We start from the raw sequence: 19,253 nt of genomic DNA, 5'->3' as shown, positions 1-19,253 counted from the left end.
GCTGCAATCCACACTGCGTCTGGGGCGAGGCTACGTTGTAACGGAGCTACTTGCCGCTATCACGTAACTGTACCGCAGTGGGGGGAAGATCACGTAGCAACCACACACCGTCTTCTCAGAGTCACGCGGAGAGACTGGTTCTGTACAGCAGCATACATTAATACTGAGAGACGTTCTGTAGTGTGACTGAGTATGATACTATTATTAGTTACTATGATGTCACGCGAGTGCATGAATGAGCATGCGTAGAGAGTGAGTCATTCTAGACGTATTCACCGGTTGGGGTGTAACTAGTGTGTATAGAGTCTGTATTCTTACGTTGTGTGCTAACGACAATAGTAATACGTGTCTGGTGCCTTAATACGAACCCGATAACACTACATGGTGACAGGAGTTAAGGTATGGCACAGTCACAGTTGCAAATACCGATGCAATTTGACTTCAGCAAACCGCAGGACTGGGAACGCTGGATAAGAAGATTCGAAAGATTTCGACAAGCATCAGGATTAGCAGAGAAGACAGACGAGACACAAGTAAGTACGTTGATCTATTCTATGGGTGACAAGGCAGAGGATGTGCTGCAGACGTTAGGATTGAACGAGGAGCAGAAGAAAGACTACAAGACCGTAAAAGAGACTATGACGAGCTTCTTTGTGAAGACAAGAAATATCATTTACGAACGCGCGAAGTTTAATCAAAGAGTTCAATTCGAAGGTGAACCAGTGGATGAATTTATTACTTCGTTATACAGTTTGGTAGAACATTGTAGTTATGGAGAACTTACTAACGAAATGATTCGGGACAGATTGGTAGTTGAACTGTGATGCAAAGTTGTCAGAGCAACTTCAACTTGATGCGGAGTTAACGCTTGAAAAAGCAATGACAAAGGTAAGACAATCGGAGTCAGTAAAGAAACAACAAGATGTAATTAGAGCTTCTGCTGAAACAACGCAAGTAGCTAGAGTAAAGTCTAATCAAGTTTGGAAGGACCATAAGAAACTAGGAAGTTACACAACGGCAAGGAAATTTTTCCCAGCGGAGGGTAGGAAACGCTGCCACAGATGTGGGAAAGTGCCAGAGCACAGCAAGAGTCAATGTCCTGCTCAAGACTGTAGATGTAAGAAGTGTGGTCGAATGGGTCATTTTGCTCAAATGTGCAAAACGAAAAAGGTTTCGGAAATACACGTATCAGAGAAGCAGTATCTTGATTGCATTACTAAGGAAATTTCGTCAGTAACAAATAGTAGTAGTAAACATGAGCCTTGGACGGTGACACTGTTAGTTGATGAAGTTCCAATAAATTTCAAGATTGACACTGGAGCAGATGTGAATGTTCTTCCTGAAAATATAGCTAGAAATGTTTTCGGAACAAGGTTGAAGAAGTCTATACGCTGTCTGAAAGGACCGAATCAGAAGCCACTAGAAGTATGTGGACAGATAAAATGTAAATTAGAAAAAGGAAGTCAATCAGTTAAAGAGGAACTGTATGTCATTAAAGGTCTCAGGAAACCATTAGTAGGGCTTCCTACGATAAAAGCTTTGAAACTAATCACGAGAGTTGATCAAGTAGATGTGGATCACGAAATGATAGATAAACATCCGAAATTGTTTAGTGGGTTAGGAGTTATGAAGCGAAAGTATAAAATAGAGCTGAAAGAGAACGCACAACCATATGCTCTATCAACTCCAAGAAGAATTCCTATACCGCTATTGCCAAAGGTAAAAGAAGAATTAGTTAGGATGGAGAAAGATAATGTCATTCAAAAAGTGGAAGAGCCAACAGATTGGGTTGCAGGAATGGTTGTAGTACCTAAACAGAATGGAAAGGTGAGAATTTGTGTGGATTTAACTCAGTTGAACAAGTGTGTTAAGAGAGAGAGAGACATTATGCCTAGTGTTGATCACGTGTTAGCTCAGTTGGAAAATGCTGTGGTATTTTCAAAACTTGACGCAAACTCAGGTTATTGGCAAATTCTATTGACACAAGAGTGTGCACCATTAACGACATTTATCACACCATTTGGTAGATATTTTTTCAAACGTTTACCTTTTGGGATTACTTCAGCTCCAGAAGTATTTCAAAAGAGGATTTCACAAATTTTGGAGAACTTGAAAGGGGTTATCTGTTTAATGGACGATATTTTGGTATTCGGTACTAATCAACAAGAGCATGATTGTAGGTTGGAAGCGGTGTTAGGAAGATTGCAGGAAGCTGGAGTTACTTTGAACAAGGAAAAGTGTCTGTTCTCAAAACGAAGAATAAAATTCTTGGGTCATGTAATTGATTCACATGGAATTAGTTCAGATCCAGACAAAGTTTCAGCAATTCTGAATTTAAAGGAACCAAGAAACAGAACTGACATTAGGAGTTTTTTGGGAATGGTCAACCAACAAAGTAAGTTTGTAAAAGAATTAGCAACGTTGACTGAACCTCTCAGAGCATTATTGTGTGGTCGAAATGCTTGGATCTGGGATGATAGACAAAGGAAAGCGGTAGCAGAAATCAAGAAGAGATTAAGCGAAGCCCCCGTACTAGCAGTCTATAATCCAGAGAGAGAAACGAGAGTTGCTTCAGATGCTTCTTCGGTAGGACTAGTGATTGAAGCAGTGACTAGGATAGGAGCAGTGATTGAACAAAAACAGAGCAACGGAATTTGGAGAGCCATAGCATATGCATCACGTTCGTTAACACCGTGTGAAAGAAAATATGCTCAAATTGGAAAAGAATCTTTAGCTTCAGTGTGGGCTTGTGAAAAGTTTTCATGTTATCTTGTAGGCAAGACTTTCACGTTATTAACGGACTATAAACCGTTGTTGACTTTGTTCGGACGAAAAGAATTGGATGAACTACCACCACGAATTCAGAGATTTAGAATGAGACTGATGCGATATGAATACAAGTTAGACTATGTACCAGGAAAAGAACTAGGAACGGCGGACACTCTTTCTAGATATCCAGTTGATGAACCTACAGAGATTGATCACGAATTTGTAGAAATAGTCGAAACGTGGGTTAACCAAGTTATGGATCATATTCCTGCCAGTGATAAAAGATTAGAACAAGTTCGGCAAATGCAAAAAGAAGATTGGTTATGCCAACAAGTAAGAAGGTTTACAGATGATGGTTGGCCAGAGAAAAGAAATCTGCATGGAGAATTGAAGAAGTTTGCTGCATTGTCTTCGGAGATAACTGTGCAAAGAGATATATTGGTAAGAGGATCACGATTGATAATTCCCGACAAACTAAGAAGAGAAATGATTGAGAGAATTCATGAAGGACATCAAGGCATTGTAAAGTGTAGAGAACGAGCTAAAGCTGCGATATGGTGGCCAGGTATGAGTAAGGAGCTAAAGGAGTATGTTTTTTCCTGTCCTGTATGTTCGAGAGAAAGACGTAATCACATAGAGCCATTAATTACAACACCTTTACCTTTATTGCCTTGGCAAAAGATTGGAACAGATCTTTTTGAATTCAAAGGATCGCACTATCTTCTTGTAATAGACTATTTTTCTCGTTACATAGAAGTTGTTGAAGTTCGAAGCATGACATCAGTTCATATCATCAAACACTTAAAAGCTATATTCTCTAGACATGGAGTTCCAGAATGTGTGGTTTCGGATAATGGGACACAGTATACATCTGAAGAATTTAATATATTTGCAAACGAGTATGGATTTAAGCACGTTACGTCAAGTCCAAAGTATCCAAAAGCCAATGGAGAAGCCGAAAGAGCGGTGAAAACAGTGAAGACGTTATTACAGAAAGCCAAGGATCCATATCTTGCATTACTGTCATATAGAACAACACCGTTAAGCAATGGATTTAGTTCTTCTCAATTGTTGATGTCAAGAAGGCTAAGGTCAAATTTACCTATGTCAGTGGAGCAAAGAAAACCTGAAGTTCCCAACATGCAACTTTTGAGGAAGAGAGAAGTAGATCAGAAGAGAAAGAAGAAAGTCACCTATGACAAACGTCATAAAGTGCAACATCTTCCTTTATTAAAAGCGGGAGATTCAGTATGGATTTCTGACAAAACAACAACGGGTACTGTTCTAAGAGAAACGTATCCAAGATCGTATCTTGTTTCTACTCCGAAAGAAATTCTTCGTAGAAATAGGAATCATATCAGAATTGAAAGTGAAGAAGAGAGAAAGATGGAAGGAAGTGAAGAAGAGAGAAAGATGGAAGGAAGTGAAGAAAGAATTGAGAGAAGATCAGAGCCAGAGAGAGAACAAAGGACGAACTTAGAGTCAAATGTGAGAGAGGAAGATCATCAACCATGTCATCAATATGTTGGTAATCAAGGTAAAACGAGTCAGAATACTTCTGAGATGCAAAGAAAGGAGAGAGAAAATACATTGGAGACTCAGAGAGATCTGGTGGCGACTCAAGATGATCATAGAACGATTAGAACTCGGTCTGGGAGACAAGTTAGGAAACCAAACAGGTTGGATCTTTGAGTTTAACAAAGAGGGATGTAGTGTGACTGAGTATGATACTATTACTAGTTACTATGATGTCACGCGAGTGCATGAATGAGCATGCGTAGAGAGTGAGTCATTCTAGACGTATTCACCGGTTGGGTGTAACTAGTGTGTATAGAGTCTGTATTCTTACGTTGTGTGCTAACGACAATAGTAATACGTTTCTGGTGCCTTAATACGAACCCGATAACACTACAGTTCTATTCCACAGTACAGTGCCCTAGATACTACTGACGTAACATAATCTGTAGGTACCCGTATATGGTACCGCTACATTTCCATTCCTTCTAGGATGAACATTCCTGTTTCCTAGATAACAACCCAAGCAAATTACCTTACCCGAACCTCACTAAAAACTCTACGTACTCCACATCTTGTAGTTCTTCCGCCAGGATGGTGGGCGCGTAAGGCGCTGCTTCTCGTTCTCGCCCTGAGTGACGTCCGGAACATTGATTTCAATGGTGTAATCGTCTTGTCTGCATGTAGTCTCATCTTCCACGTAATGATACTAATCGTCTTCTTCGACACGAACGTCAGATTGATAGCTAGCAGTTAGTCGTTAGACATGTGCGTGCGTCTTCCGGTTAGTGAAAATATGCTGGAGTTTGTGTTACGTGACGGCAGATGTTCGCTCGACGCCTCTGTATACGGACCTGACCATTTGTACTGCAGTTTCGAAGAAGGCGCTGGCTTAGCCATCGTAGGTTGGCATGGTTGGTCTCAATGGCGAACTCTCTGCCAATCAAATATGGTCGTAACGTCTCACATTCCCATACGACAGCCACAGTTCTTTCTCCCATGTGTCCCATTTTTGTTCAGCATCGGTTAGCTGACAACTGAGATAGCGGCGACTCTTTGCTGTCCGTGCTCATCAAGTTGAGCGAGCACCTCCCCGATGGCATAATTATATACGTCTGTTTGCAACAGCACGGGCTTCTCCCAGTCGGTATGCACAAGGATAACGGAGCTAGTCAGCCTTTCCATTAGTTGGTCAAACACCGCCTGTCGTCTGCCAATCCATTCGAACTTACAGCCATCTTTCAGTACCAACGTTGCATAACCCTGCAAAAAATTTTCTGTAATAGCTTGTTAGTCCCAAAAATAACCGCACTTGTGACTTGTTGCCTGGTACTGCGATGCGGTTAACTGCTGCCACCTTTTCAGGGTCTGGTGATACTATTTCTTCTGATACTAAGTGGCCAGAAACTTCACAGTCGTCTTGGCAAACTCGCACTTTGCAGTCTTCAGCTTCAAACCCACGCGTCGCAGTTGTTGAAACAAGGTCTCCAATCTCTTCAACTGCTCATCAAACGTTTCGGAAACACTAACACATCTTCTAAGTAGACTAAGCATGTCTGTCATTTCAAACATGCAAGCACTTTATCCATAGTACGTTAAAACGTGGTGGATGCGTTACACAAGCCGAGCGGCATCGCATTAAATGCGTACAGTCCCGAGCCTGTAGTGAACGCGGTCTTCTGCCGATCTTCTTCTATAACAATGGCATCTGCCAGTACCCGCTATACAGATCGAGTGACGTGAAGAATAATTGGCCCCCAAGCAGATCTAAGGTATCGTCCACGCGTAGCAGTCGGTAACGGTATTCAGTAGTGATGTGATTCAACTGGCGGCAGTCTACGCCAAACCTCGTGATACCGTCCCTTTTGTCTATGAAAACCAAGGGAGATACCCACGCTGCGTCTAACTCTCGAATGACGGCGTTAGAAGCATTTCAGCTACCTGAGCTGACGATTGATCTTATCCCGTTCTCCAGGACTCACACGTACGGTATGGTTGAACGTTGATTGGAGTACCGCCAGTCATAATACTGTGTGTCGCCACCCATGTCCTGCCCATGTCTTTGGTATTTGCGACACATACATCACTATATTTATCAATAACTGTAGACAATCGACATTTTTCATCAACGTTGAGCTTCTCGTCAATTTCCACGTTGTCTGACGATTTCCATTGCCGTTCAGTGTTTGGCGTTGAAACACAGACAGCTGTGCCGATCACGTCACCGTGATTAGTCTACGATGGCTTTCATGGTCCTCGATGTGGTAGCCGTGTATCACCTACATTGTCAGGTATCGGATCTAACACCAATGGTTCTGGGTATACTGATGTTAGCACACACGCTCTACCGCTGGTACTGTTAAGCTCAGGAACCAAGCCATTTTCACGATCGATCAACAACCGATGTACAGGCAATTGAACTTGGTTGTCGGTGTCGGACATTTCACCAAAAGGTCACGAAAGCTGACTGGAAATCAATGGTCGCTCCAACACAAGACAAGAAATCAGTGGCCAAGAGAATAGGATATGAAAAGTACTTACGACCACAAAGTTATGAGTCAGCTGGTAATTGCCGACCTGACGTTCAGTCGCGTACTGCCAACAGTAGATATTGAGGTGCCAGAAGCCCGATCAAGCGACCTGATGCGTGGTTTTGTCAGAATCAGGTTTTTTCCGACGCTATCGAGAAGATGTACTGAGACAATAGATACCTCTGCTCTCGAGTCTATAATACACGTGGTAGGTCTCGCACTTTCCATCACCAGCGTAGTAGCCGAGATGCCCTTCCTTTGACAACAACGTCTTCATTCTCTTCCGAGATGTGAGAGATACCGCACTTCTGAGACGCTGTTGTGACAGAAGAAGACGTCACCGGTTCAGTGGAAGTGACCGCAACTCGCAAAACGCGATGACCACCCATTGGAGACAGTCTGTCACCCTCTGTAGACTCGTTGGTCACCCATTGTTCTCATGTTGTGATGCCAACGGCGGATCCACTGACCAACGTTTCGACATTCTGCGGCGCGATGACCAGGTACGTTGCATCTAAAGCAGTTGCGCCTACATTTTCCACCTACCTGCTTGCCGGCCTGCTTTTGCCTGTGGTTGCGATTGTAGCGTCTGCGGTCGTCTTGTCTCTTTGGGGTTTCAAATTATAAATGCACCCCATCATCAGGTCCATCATCCGGCCTTGTTTCGCAATCAGTTCACGCGGCTGCTCGACTGCATTAACGTATGTATCCATTTGAGCTCCACTAGAGCAGTCTCCTTTGTACTCGCTCAGCTTTCAACGCGCTAGTCATGGCGTTTCCTAACGTCTTAGTCTGATCTCTTTCCAGTTCCGCTTGTACAGATGGGAGAAGTCCCTCATGATAGCACGTAACTGCTGTTTGTGCTGGCAATGTCGGCCGTTGGTTACCGCTGAACTGCGAAGTGATCATGAGTTGTTCCAGTGCATGTCGAAAATGTTCGCTGTACTGAGCTACACTTTCCATTGAAGATTGTCGGATAGTGACAAGATTCTGGTTCCAATAGGCGATTGGATCGCTCGATCCAACCTCCTCCTCATCATCAGCAAGGTCAGGAACACTGGCCGCGTCATCTGGGCCGGTGCGACTGGTGCCGTCGCCAGAGCACGATACTCACTAAGCGCAGTCCCTGCAAGGGCCACAATTGCTTGTTGAAGTTGACGTTCATCTGTCCAGGCTTCCAACTTCGCGATGTTCTCGATCCTAAAGATCCATTCTTCTAGATCTGGCATCACCGTAAAAGCGGTCCATTGTGAGACGCGTGTAGGTGTCTCGATCAGGCTGATCCTCTGCTCGCTCTGTTCCAGACCCTGAACCCTTCTCTCCGGCTTTAGAAGTGCTTCGCGTTGCCATCTATCAGACCTTACTGCCCAGGTTTTCCAACAAAATATAACGGGCTACTTGCCACTACCACGTACCTGTACAGCAGTAGAGGGAAGATCACGTAGCAAACACACACACCTTCCCCTCAGAGTCACGGTCATAGACTAGTCCTGTACAGCAGGATACACTAATACTGAGAGACGTTCTATTCCTTAGAACAGTGCCTTATATAAACTACTGTAAACTAGTCAGTGACGTAACATAAATCTGTAGGTTTCTTCCGTATACGATACCGCTACACCGTTTCAAAAAATCTCGCTGATTGGCTTATTGATCATGATTGCTAGTTACTATCCCGTTGAAGCCATTTCAACAGTGTCAATGGACGCCGCGTTACTTCGAAGACGTTGCTTCCCGTTGCGGGGAACAGGTGTATCAAACCTGGCATCTATTCGACTCGAACTCAGTTAGAAAAATATATCCGAGCAGCAGAAACTTGGAAGTCACGTGCAGTTACGTACTCGCCCGGATAATCCGTTCCCCGTATATATACCAAGTCACAACTCTTCTGACTCTAGCTATTTCGACAGTCCCGTTGGGCGTTATCACTTCGATGACGTTGCTAGCGTTGCTGTGAACAGTAGCAAACGTAGCAAAAATTCGGCTCGTTTACACGGTCGAACGAAGTGTAAGCGTTTTTTCAGACCCGGATATACACAAAAATATCTTGCGCCATTCGACGTCGTCTGCAACAAATGACACGCTCCGTGCGTACTGTCTGGACGCCCCTAGCATATTCCAGCGAGTGTTAGAGTCGGTACACGTACGACAGGGCACAAACGACACAGACAACTATATTGATGACATCTTAATTGTAACAGAGACAGAGACCGAACACTTGAAACAATTGGAGGCTGTACTGCAGCGCATGAGCAAGGATAGAATTCGCCTCAGAAGAGACAAGTGTACATTCATGAAAACATCGGTATCATAGTTAGGACACAACATCGACAGCCAAGGAATCCATCTCGGCCGGGGAAAAGTACAAGCGATCCGAGATGCTTCAACTCCGATCAATAGTCAAGAATTACGCAGCTTTTGGGACTCTTGAATTGCTAAAGTCGATTTGTTCCACAGCTATCTACTATGGTGGTACCACTGTATCAACTGCTGAAACAAGGAGTATAATGGAACTGGGGTCAGCAACAACAAACAGTATTTCAGAAAGCCAAAAAATCCCTGTTATCGCATCAAGTATTAGCTTGCCATGACCCGAATTTGAATATTGTCTTGGCGTGTGACGCTTCACTGTATGGTGTGGACCCTGTTCTGTCACGTAAGTGGCCAAATGGTATGGAGCGTCCATTAGCTTTTGCCTCTCGATCTTTCAATGACACCGAAAAAAGTATGCACAAATTGACAAAGAAGGCTTGGCTTTGGTATTTAGGGTGGAAACATTCCACAAGTACATACTTGGCCAACCCTTTGCATTATTGGCATATCACAAACTCCTGCTGAGGCTGTTTCAGGAAGGAAGATCAATCCAGGAGATGGCATCTAGTCCGATGCAGCTTCGGGCCTTACAGTTGGCAGGATAAAATTACACTCTACAATACCGAGAAAGTTCTATAAACAGTACTGCAGATGCCATGAGTAGGTTCCCACTGAAACGTGGGGCAACCAAGGACGAGACGAAAGGGAAGATTGTTTTGGACATAGAACAACTGGAAACATCTCACGTGACAGCTCGCCAACTGAAAGCTCAAACAAGAGAGGATCCTTGCTTGGGAGTGGACCAAAAATGGATAACGTCAGGATGGCCATAGGCTTTATAGAAACTAAATACGCTAACCAGGACGACTTCAAGGCTTATTGGCATCGCAGGCATGAGTTGACAGTACATGACGGATGCGTGATGTGGGGTCACAGGGTGGCAATTCCATCAAAGGCAAGACCAAAGATGTTGGAGGTATTACATGAAGGCCACCCAGGCATTTCCAAAGCTAAGGCTTTGGCACGGAGTATATAAATCTGGTGAAAAAAGACTGATGGGGACCTTAAACGAGGAATGAGATCTTGTGTTCAATGTCAGAAATAGCCGGACGCCTGCAGTAGCTCCGGTACACAATTGGGAATAGCCCACCAGACCATGGTCGCGTCTACATGTAGATTACTTTGGACCTTTATGGTCAGGATGCTACCGGTGATTGTCGACGTCTATTCAAAATGGGTGGATGTACGTTCAGTTACGTCAGCCAGTTTCGGGAAACCATAGATGCCCTTCGAACATCCGTCGCTATCCATACAAACCGGATACTCTGGTATAAGACAATGGTTCGTGTTTCACCAGTGAAAGTTTAAGCTGCTCTGCAAATCGAATGGCATTGTGGATCAAAAATCTGCTTCATGTCATCCTGCGAACAATGAGCTCGCAGAGTGGTCAGTGCAGTCCATAAAACAAGGATTGAGAAAAACGAAAGGACAGACCTTCTCAGAGAAACTACAAAAAGGTGTTGATGGCTATGCGTAACACACCACATACCACAACTGGCCTAAAACCAGCAGAATTGTTGCTGGAACGACGATCAAAACAGTTCTTGACTTAGTCAAGCCGACCTTGACAGATCGTGTCGTAAAAAACAGACAAGACAAAGATAGACCATGACCTTCGAACGAAAAACAACAGTTTTAAGACAACTAGTGTACGGTCGAAATTTTGGCTCAGGTCTACAATGGCTTTCAGCACAAATTATAGACCAACATGGTCCTGTCTCATTTACATGCAAAGAAGTGAAGAACAAAATCTGGCGGCACCACAAGGATCACTTAAAGTTACGTTATCCCAGTGCAACAGACAAGGGTGACACAATACTCACCAGTCAAGGGGAGCCGGTAGCTTCATGCAGTGCGGGACAGACTGGCAGAACCAATTCCAAACCCTACTCAAGTCGACGGAGATGATTCAGCAATATCCATTTTGGGAAACACAAAACAGAATGTTGGTGATCTAGGTTCTATGGGCGGCCCTCAACCGGGAACATCCTGACTCAATCATAAGGAGGGGCTCATAAAGAAGCTGGTACGTCCAAATCCTCATGCAGCTGCAGAGGCTTTAGATAACGACACGAGGCAGCTGAAGAAGCAACCAACAGGCGTCTGGAGTGACACGATCCGGAAGAGAGCGAAAGGCATCGAAAAGACTCGATTTATAAGATATATAATTTGCGAGCGAGCGAAGCGAGCGAGTTTTCTCTAATGCGTCAAAGGGGTACTCTGAGTGTCTCGTCCGTGCGTACGTCCGTCCGTGCGTCGTGCGTCCGTCCGTGCGCCACCACCCCTACCCACTGAGGGAATCGTTTAGGAATTGATAAATTCGAATCGTTCTTTGCTAGTTTTGAAGAAAGTAAACATACAATTGTTTACGTTATGTGACGTTATCACTAGAGATGTTTCTATGGTAACTACGCTCACTTATGTGACTGCGTTCCACCACCCCTACACCCAGGGGACAGCTGTTACAAATCGATCATTTTGAATAATTGTTTGTTTTCCTCGATGGGTGCCAAAAATTGACACTTCACGTTACGTGACGTCACTCTGTAATTATTGCTATGGCAACAAGATTGAATTAGGCGTAAGCAGCGTTTTAACTTATATAGCGTCTTGTACTAGCTGTTTTGGTGACAGTTAATGCTGTTCTTAGCTGCTAATAATAATAATAATAATTAGCTGATGTAATGAAAGTTAACAACTGCTATCATCGCCATGAAAACATTGCTCACTTACTGCTAGGCATGCGCGTTTTACTGTGCGTTGCGCACCACTCCCAACTAGCCGCTCCACGAGCAAATTGAAGAACAGTAGTTTACACGTCTACACCGTTGGTTAGGCGCTTCTCCGTTAGCTTGACTATTGATTTACGTAACTAACTGTGACACTTCATGTGACGTCATCGCTAGACACTATTGACTGAAGAAAGCGAGCGAAGTACATAGTTCAAAGAAATTGAAGAAAACAAGTCACTTACGACAGTAAAGGGTTTATTAATTATACGAAGCTATTTCGGACAAAACTGATTTGCTCTCCATCGAGTGCATTCAGCAGTATGTAGCTAATCTACCCGTGCACCTGGCCGATGCCATCTCGCTAGCCGCGGCCGATGTTTTGTGACTGAAATTGCATTGAAATATTTCGCTTGCCGACTGTCGCTCCATAGAGGACGTCTAAATCTAGCTGAGTGAAATATTGATCAAGTTAGACTCACGGTACTTCACACATTAATTATCTAGAGAGTGATCAGTTTTGAGGCAGCTTTCAATAGTTGTGAGCTGTGTTGATCGCGGTTATCTAGAATGAGATTTCATTGCGATCGATGTGTGAAGTAATAGGCACACCTAGAGATGCAACAGTCGTTTTTTGCTTCTTGCCGCTTTGACTATGTAAATGCTGCCCGAATCAATGCGTCTGCAAGTTACTACGGTATCTAGCAACAGCTCTCTTTTCCTGATCTTTTACTACATACCGCTAGTGTATTGAACAACGTATTCTAGACGTTGTTTTAAAATTTTACTCTGCAGCTGTATAGTACGTGCTCGCTCGCACAGATGGGAATGCAATGAGCACCCATTCTTATTTTAGTCTGTGAGCCAAGTCTCAGAAGCCGTCGTTTTGTTCCGACCCCTTGTGGACCAGAGTTTCTTGGCACCGGAACATTCTGCAAAACCAATAGAAAGGATTTCTTAATGTTTGCACTTTGGAAAACGTGCGACCACGTAACAGTAGAATTTATAAAAATAGTACGCGCGAGGCGCACGGGAAAGTCGAGGCAAGGCTAGCGCAGAGTACGGAAGCCGGTAGCAGCGGATTGATATCAGTCCGCCATTCTCGGCCGCACTGATATCAATAGACACAAATAGTGTAGCGCGCGTTATCAAATGTGTAGAATTTATGTAATATCAATGCCACAATCATTAGTTAATACTAATGTACTGCAAAATAACGTGCGCTATCCTAGATACGATGGACACGTTACCGCCTTGTATTCTCGTTGTATTCTAAATAAATGAACTGTGGAACGTGTGTGCGCGCTCTTCGATCAGCAGCTAAGGGGACCTCAGTTTGGGATCGTTGTTTGCTCCACGTCATGGAAACGGTACTAATCAACTTTCCAGTGAATTGGATACGAGTAGCCCTTGACTCTTCTGATGCGATGATTGTTGGTGCACTGAAATCTTTTTGGTATGTTTAAATAATTAATTACAATACAATAATTACAACTAAATGCAGGACCGAAAAACGTCCTTGGATTGAATTATTGTGTGAATTCATGTTATTCTGTTCCTGCTGTGTATGAAATCTCTACAATAACTAATATATCACATGCGTAGGTGAGTGGTCATCTGTGTATGTGTACACACACACACACACACACACACACACACACACACACACACACACACACACACACACACACACACACACACACACACACACACACACAATACACAGATGACCACTCACCCACACATGTGTCTATGATATGATATATTAGTTATTGTAGAGATTTCATACACATCAGGAACAAATAACATGAATTCACACAATAATTCAATCCAAAGACGTTTTCCAGTCCTGCATTAAGTTTGAAATTATCTTTTGGAAATTTCTGCAATGTATAACTCTACAATAACGACGACATCATTACTGAACACATCTTCAACTAAATGTGTTCATGTGTGTATTTGTCTAATTTTGTAATTATTATTAATCAATTTAATTAATTATCTAAACATACAAAAAAGATTTCAGTGCACCAGCAATCATTGCATCGGAAGAGTATGGTTTCTGAAACCCACTACTCGTATCCAATTCACTGGAAAGTTGATTAGTACCGTTTCCACGACGTGCACCAAACAACGATCCCAAACTGGGGTCCCCTGAGCTGCTAGCAGATCGAAGAGCGCGCACACATGTTCCACAGTTCATCTAGTTAGAATACAAGACGGTGACGTGTCCATTGTATCTAGAATAGCGCAAGTTATTTTGTAGTACCTAGAAAAGTAAATTTTACACATTTGGTAACGCGCGCTACACTATTTGTGTCTATTGATATCAGTGCGGCCGAGAACGGCGGACTGATATCAATCCGCCGCTACCGGCTTTCGTAGCAGAGCCATATATGTAGCCTCGGTATTCCAGACTGCTTTCCTGCAAGTGATGGGAGAGGAGAGTGGGAGGAGAGAAGAAAGCAGTCTGGGACAGCTCTATTGTAAGTGACTTCGGAAATAGGCGGTGTTCATCGTAATCGATAATTACCCGCATTCATTACGAACAGTAACAAGCACCAGATGGCTCGTGGGATATTGCCAGAAGCTGTTCGCTGCCAGCCGACTACAAACGAACGGGAGAACGTACAAAATGAGTGACTTTACTGAATCCGGTAGAGAGAAGGAAAGACGTCGCGACCTCGTACTAAAATCGCTTAGCAAGCAGTTGATTGGTCTTCAAGGCTTCAAGTCGGAACAGCCGCTGCAATGGCTTTATCGTCCGGTAGCGTCTGGCAAGCATTCGCTGAGTTATCATGTCATCAGGAGCGAAACACGTAGCGCGTTGCATTTGTGTTAGCTGCACCCCACTGTGCTATTGCAGTCGTCTGAGAATCGCTTCTAGGTAATTACAAAGTACTCTTTGACGTCAACAGTTGTCTTACAGCGCTGATTGGTCGTTTTTTAGCGGTGGTTTTGATTGGAGCGGATGTTTCTAAACTTGAGCAGTCGCACCTCTTCCGAAGTCACTTACAATAGAGCTGTCCCCAGACTGCTTTCTTCTCTCCTCCCACGCTTCCCTCCCATCACGTGCAGAAAGCAGTCTGGAATACCGAGGCTACCATATATATATATATATATATATATATATATATATATATATATATATATATATATATATATATATATATATCAGAGCCCTATAGATCTCTGATATATATGGCTCTGGGCTAGAGCTTAGCCTCGTACCCAGGCCCTCTTGCGCGCCTCTTCTCCAGGCGCGCAAGAGGGCCTGGGTACGAGGCTAGGCTAGACCTCTGCCTGACGATCGTTCCTCAAGGCGTAGAATCTCTACTTAATTGACTCTTGCAATTCTAAAACTAGCGCCAACAAAGGAAGCATGCCGTTGATGCTGGAAATAGTTAGAAAGGCAACAACTTTTTGTATTATTCGGGACTGCCGATTGCTACAGCCTTGTTACTTCACAGCACTATGTATCGCTGAATCAAAGTAAGCATTTTTGCGAGTACAACAATATGTCTATATTTTTTTATTGTAATTTAATCTGTTTAGCTTTATTATTGCATCAGTTTGTTTCTAGAAATAACTTGATCTACTAGACTAAAATAATTGAATTAATTCGCGCGTGCATGCAATCATTCACTTGATCACTTATTCGCTATCTCTACAGTCATTATTATCGCTATCATCAGTCTGATTCTGGAGTTTCTTCTTCCAATAGTACTGGACTAGGTAGGGCTATTTGCTTGTTCGAATTCTTGCAATTTCTGCAACCACATGCATCGGTACAGTACTGCATGTACAGCACACGGAAGCACAACATTGCTGTGTGGTACGTACAGCCGACATTGCACTTGCAGCTTACAAGCTCCAACAATGCTTTCGGGCAGGAAGCTGTGTATTCCAGCAGATATGTATGTGAGAACCGTTTTCATTAGTTTCACCAATTCATCCGTGACCGTGCGGACTAGGCAGATTCTGCATAGAGCACAAAGCATCCATACAAAACTTTGGTAGTTAACCCGTAGTACATGCTGCCGAAGAGCATCTTGAGTCGGTGACATCTGCTGCGCTTTCGAGCACTTCATGCGAAATAACTCGTACCGAACCTCGTTGACACTGGTACAAGTTGGCAACCCGTAAAGATGGCTTACAAACTTCTCAATTCAGTAAACAACTCTTCAGTCGGAGCCAAGCTAGCTGCATCCTAATCTGGTCATCGCAAGGCGTAAACAGTCGTTTTGAGAAGCTAAGCGAAAGATCTTTGTTCCAGCAAAGGCACTCGTCGTGTCGTATCCAGAAAAGCGCATATACCAAGGAGTGCAGCAGACTTGTCTTCGTTTAAATTGACAGCGATGTCCGTGAGACTAATGCAACGGCGTCGTAGTTTTGTGCCAGAGAGCCATGCATAGCAATGATGCGTTGATTGTGACCGCTTCTGTTTGCTGGTATTCCGTTGACAAATAACGCACAAAGCAAAATTTGTTGGTAAAATTGCGCTTCTTCTTGATCTTTCCTGAGAAGGCAACGTTGTTTGGCTAGCCGTTGCATCTTGCACCACAGTAGCTCTAGGTTGCTGCTTTCGAATGAACCGCTCAATGCTGACTTTATTTGTGTATTCTTGGTAACGCTTTCGATGGTAGAAACCTATAGGTGGATTAGTTTGTGTCACAGCATAGTTTGAGAAGAACGCATGCAATTGGTCTCCTCAGATGGTGGCTACCTCGTGCAAGCGCATCCAACTCTGCTGAGAAATTGCAACCAACTTTGTGTCTGGACCACTCAGAACTTTCCCGCTGGAATGACTAATGCATTTACTCCTATTAAAAGTGGTACTTTTGCGGCTGAAGGATTCAAACTTGCCGAAACTGCATATAATTCCTTTGCAGATGACCACTGTCTGCTTGACCACTCAAATCGACTCCCATTACCACAAAATTATGGTGCTGATAGGTAGAAACGTTGACGGTGCTCGGTACACAATTTGATTCAAAGACAGTTGTGATCAATAGTAGTGTATTTCAAAGTCAACAATAGATACAAACTAAATCGAATACAAGGTAAACAAAAATTTCGCTGTACGAAGAAAACGACTAGACAAAGTCTGCAGCTAGAGTAATTTTGACACTGATCGATCTCGAACTGACACTATGACTCAACAGAAATGAACGTATTACATGAAGTTCCAAGACGTGAACCAACGTGAGCTTTCAGTAAGTCATCGGTCAAGAAACCGGTTGGTACGTATAAATAAAGGCGTATAAATAAAGTACGTATAAAGGCGGTTCGACGTATAAATAAGCAGTAGATCGAAGCAACTATGTCATCACTGTAGGGCTATAACTTGATTAATAAGCAGGCATGTCACCTAGGCTTACATTTCCAGCGTCCACAGCAGTTCTTGCTTGGCTGAAAACGCTCCTGTGGCTACGAAGAGCTGGAGAATGACCAGTAAAAGAATACACTCTAGTATGACCTCTTCCTTTCTTTACGACCTTTCCCTCTATTTCACAATTAGTACAACCGTACCTGTCATTGAATTGATTGCAGTTCAACACAGCTGCTTTTGCAGGAAGATCAGCCACCATAAGCAGCACTCTGACAAAAAAATGCACGATTTCTCCTGATCTCAGCCGAATCTTAGTTCCTGCATATATGTACGTACCGTAGCAGCAACTTTCGAAAGCCCACATCCAAGAGGCTATAATCAAAGCAACAGAAGTGTGGCAGCTCACTCACCTTCACCCTGAAGTCTATGGAGTTGCTCAAGTATCGGTTGGAGAAAGGTAGTCATGAATGGCTTGTAATAAGAACACCAAATTCCAGCCAAGATCTTGTAAGCTCTAGAATACCTGCTCAACAAAGTTTAAGCAATCACAACGTACTGTTCAAGTGTCGCTGAGCATTGTAACACTAGAACGTCCACTAACCTGATGTTAGCTGGGAGCTCATTGACACGAATGTACACAGGCCATATGGAGAGCTTGCTCTTCTTAATTAGACGGCGGAGTTCCGTCAATGTTCATTGCCATAGTCAAGCGAACTACTCTATCTGAGGAAAGTACAAATGCGCGGTTGTGTACTGCACCATCAGTTTCCTGTTATATCAGAAATGCTCTCCGGGACATGCGGAGAACTATGGCTCCTCAACGGCACTTCAGAAAATCGTCTATCTACAAATGTAGAAAAGTGCGCTAGTTTCACGATTATATCTATCTATACATGTTGGACTATCACCTTGAAACAACTCCTCCAGTTGCTGGGCTACAGACAACTCGTGAAAAGGAATACACGAGTCCCCGTTACTACAGCAACCCCTTGATTCGACAATGTCCTTTCAGTTTTGACACATGTAGTAAGTTGTAGTGTACGGAAGGATTGCCGAAGTTCAACATCACTTCCTACACTTGTCATACTAGAATTAGCACACTGACGAAACGAATACAAAAATTGTAGATGACGTGGTCTCTCTAGTGCCACGGGTATATGCACACGAACGGCTGCCAACACGTCTTCAAGACCTCTTTCACTCCATGCCTCACAGCCAACAGTCTTAGCATTTGAATGCTTTCAGAGGTTGTAACACCGATTTCCAGAGACAACTGGTGATTCTACGTGCATCTACAGAATCTGGACAGGCGGCCCGGCCCAACTATGATGGCAAACTCTAATCGGTAATTGAAATTTTATTCTCTCCAGCCCCTACAGATACTCACGCAAGCAATAGTTACAACCATTCGTAAGTCGTAAGTTGCCAGAACCAAACTCTGTCACGAAGTTGCCCCACCCAGAAGATTAGCAGCGCCGACGAAAGTCCCGAATTATCTCAAGAACGATTAAGATTTCAGGGATGGTCACCCACATGCTGATTAGCAGAAGGCTACTGCTCCATACGGTAGTAAGATCAAGCGACTACAACACTCATACGTAGCAATATACGGGCGTGTATCAAATTACTCACGGAGTTACCCCGGTTTACCCTAGTCATGATACAGATCATCCTCATTGTCTAGATCTCTAGAGGTATTGAAACGTCTTCGTCCACATGAGAGTTTCCCGGTATGCCACTATTGGTATAATTTCTCTCATCAACAGCAACAGGTGACGACTCATATGCACTATTCGAAATTGATCAGAGTTGACTAGACATCAAACATCTAAATATACCACTTAGAAATATTGTACGCAGACATACACGTATGGAGAAGGCAAACGGAGGGGTTCTGTTATCTCACTGTCCACAGCGGTTTCTGCATCATCACATGACGGAAGCTCTAGCGTCAAAAATAAGCGTTGAATTGATCAAGAGACACAGACACGTGCGAATACCCAT

The 19,253-nt window shown here is 43.5% G+C and overlaps 2 protein-coding genes across 3 annotated transcripts; both read left to right on the top strand.

Moving 5' to 3' along the window:
- The first annotated feature begins 163 nt into the window (after positions 1-163).
- On the top strand, positions 164-1,079 carry LOC134182720 (uncharacterized). 2 transcript variants are annotated; one of them, XM_062650153.1, is made up of 3 exons: positions 164-399; positions 456-533; positions 585-1,079. In XM_062650153.1, exons 1-3 carry the CDS (start codon positions 382-384, stop codon positions 822-824), a joined length of 336 nt encoding a protein of 111 aa, XP_062506137.1. In that variant the 5' UTR covers positions 164-381; the 3' UTR covers positions 825-1,079. The 2 variants fall into 2 exon arrangements, with proteins under 2 accessions (XP_062506137.1, XP_062506136.1); XM_062650152.1 differs by having other exon boundaries at positions 456-1,079.
- Positions 880-4,461, top strand: LOC134181706 (uncharacterized protein K02A2.6-like). The gene has a single exon (XM_062648974.1). The coding sequence runs from the start codon at positions 880-882 to the stop codon at positions 4,459-4,461; it is 3,582 nt and encodes a 1,193-aa protein (XP_062504958.1).
- Positions 4,462-19,253: the final 14,792 nt, after the last annotated feature.

This window comes from Corticium candelabrum, chromosome 7 (genome assembly GCF_963422355.1).
Source record: "Corticium candelabrum chromosome 7, ooCorCand1.1, whole genome shotgun sequence".
Lineage (NCBI taxonomy): Eukaryota > Metazoa > Porifera > Homoscleromorpha > Homosclerophorida > Plakinidae > Corticium > Corticium candelabrum.
Note: the sequence above shows the minus strand (reverse complement) of the source record. Positions and strands in the feature narration are given on the sequence as shown.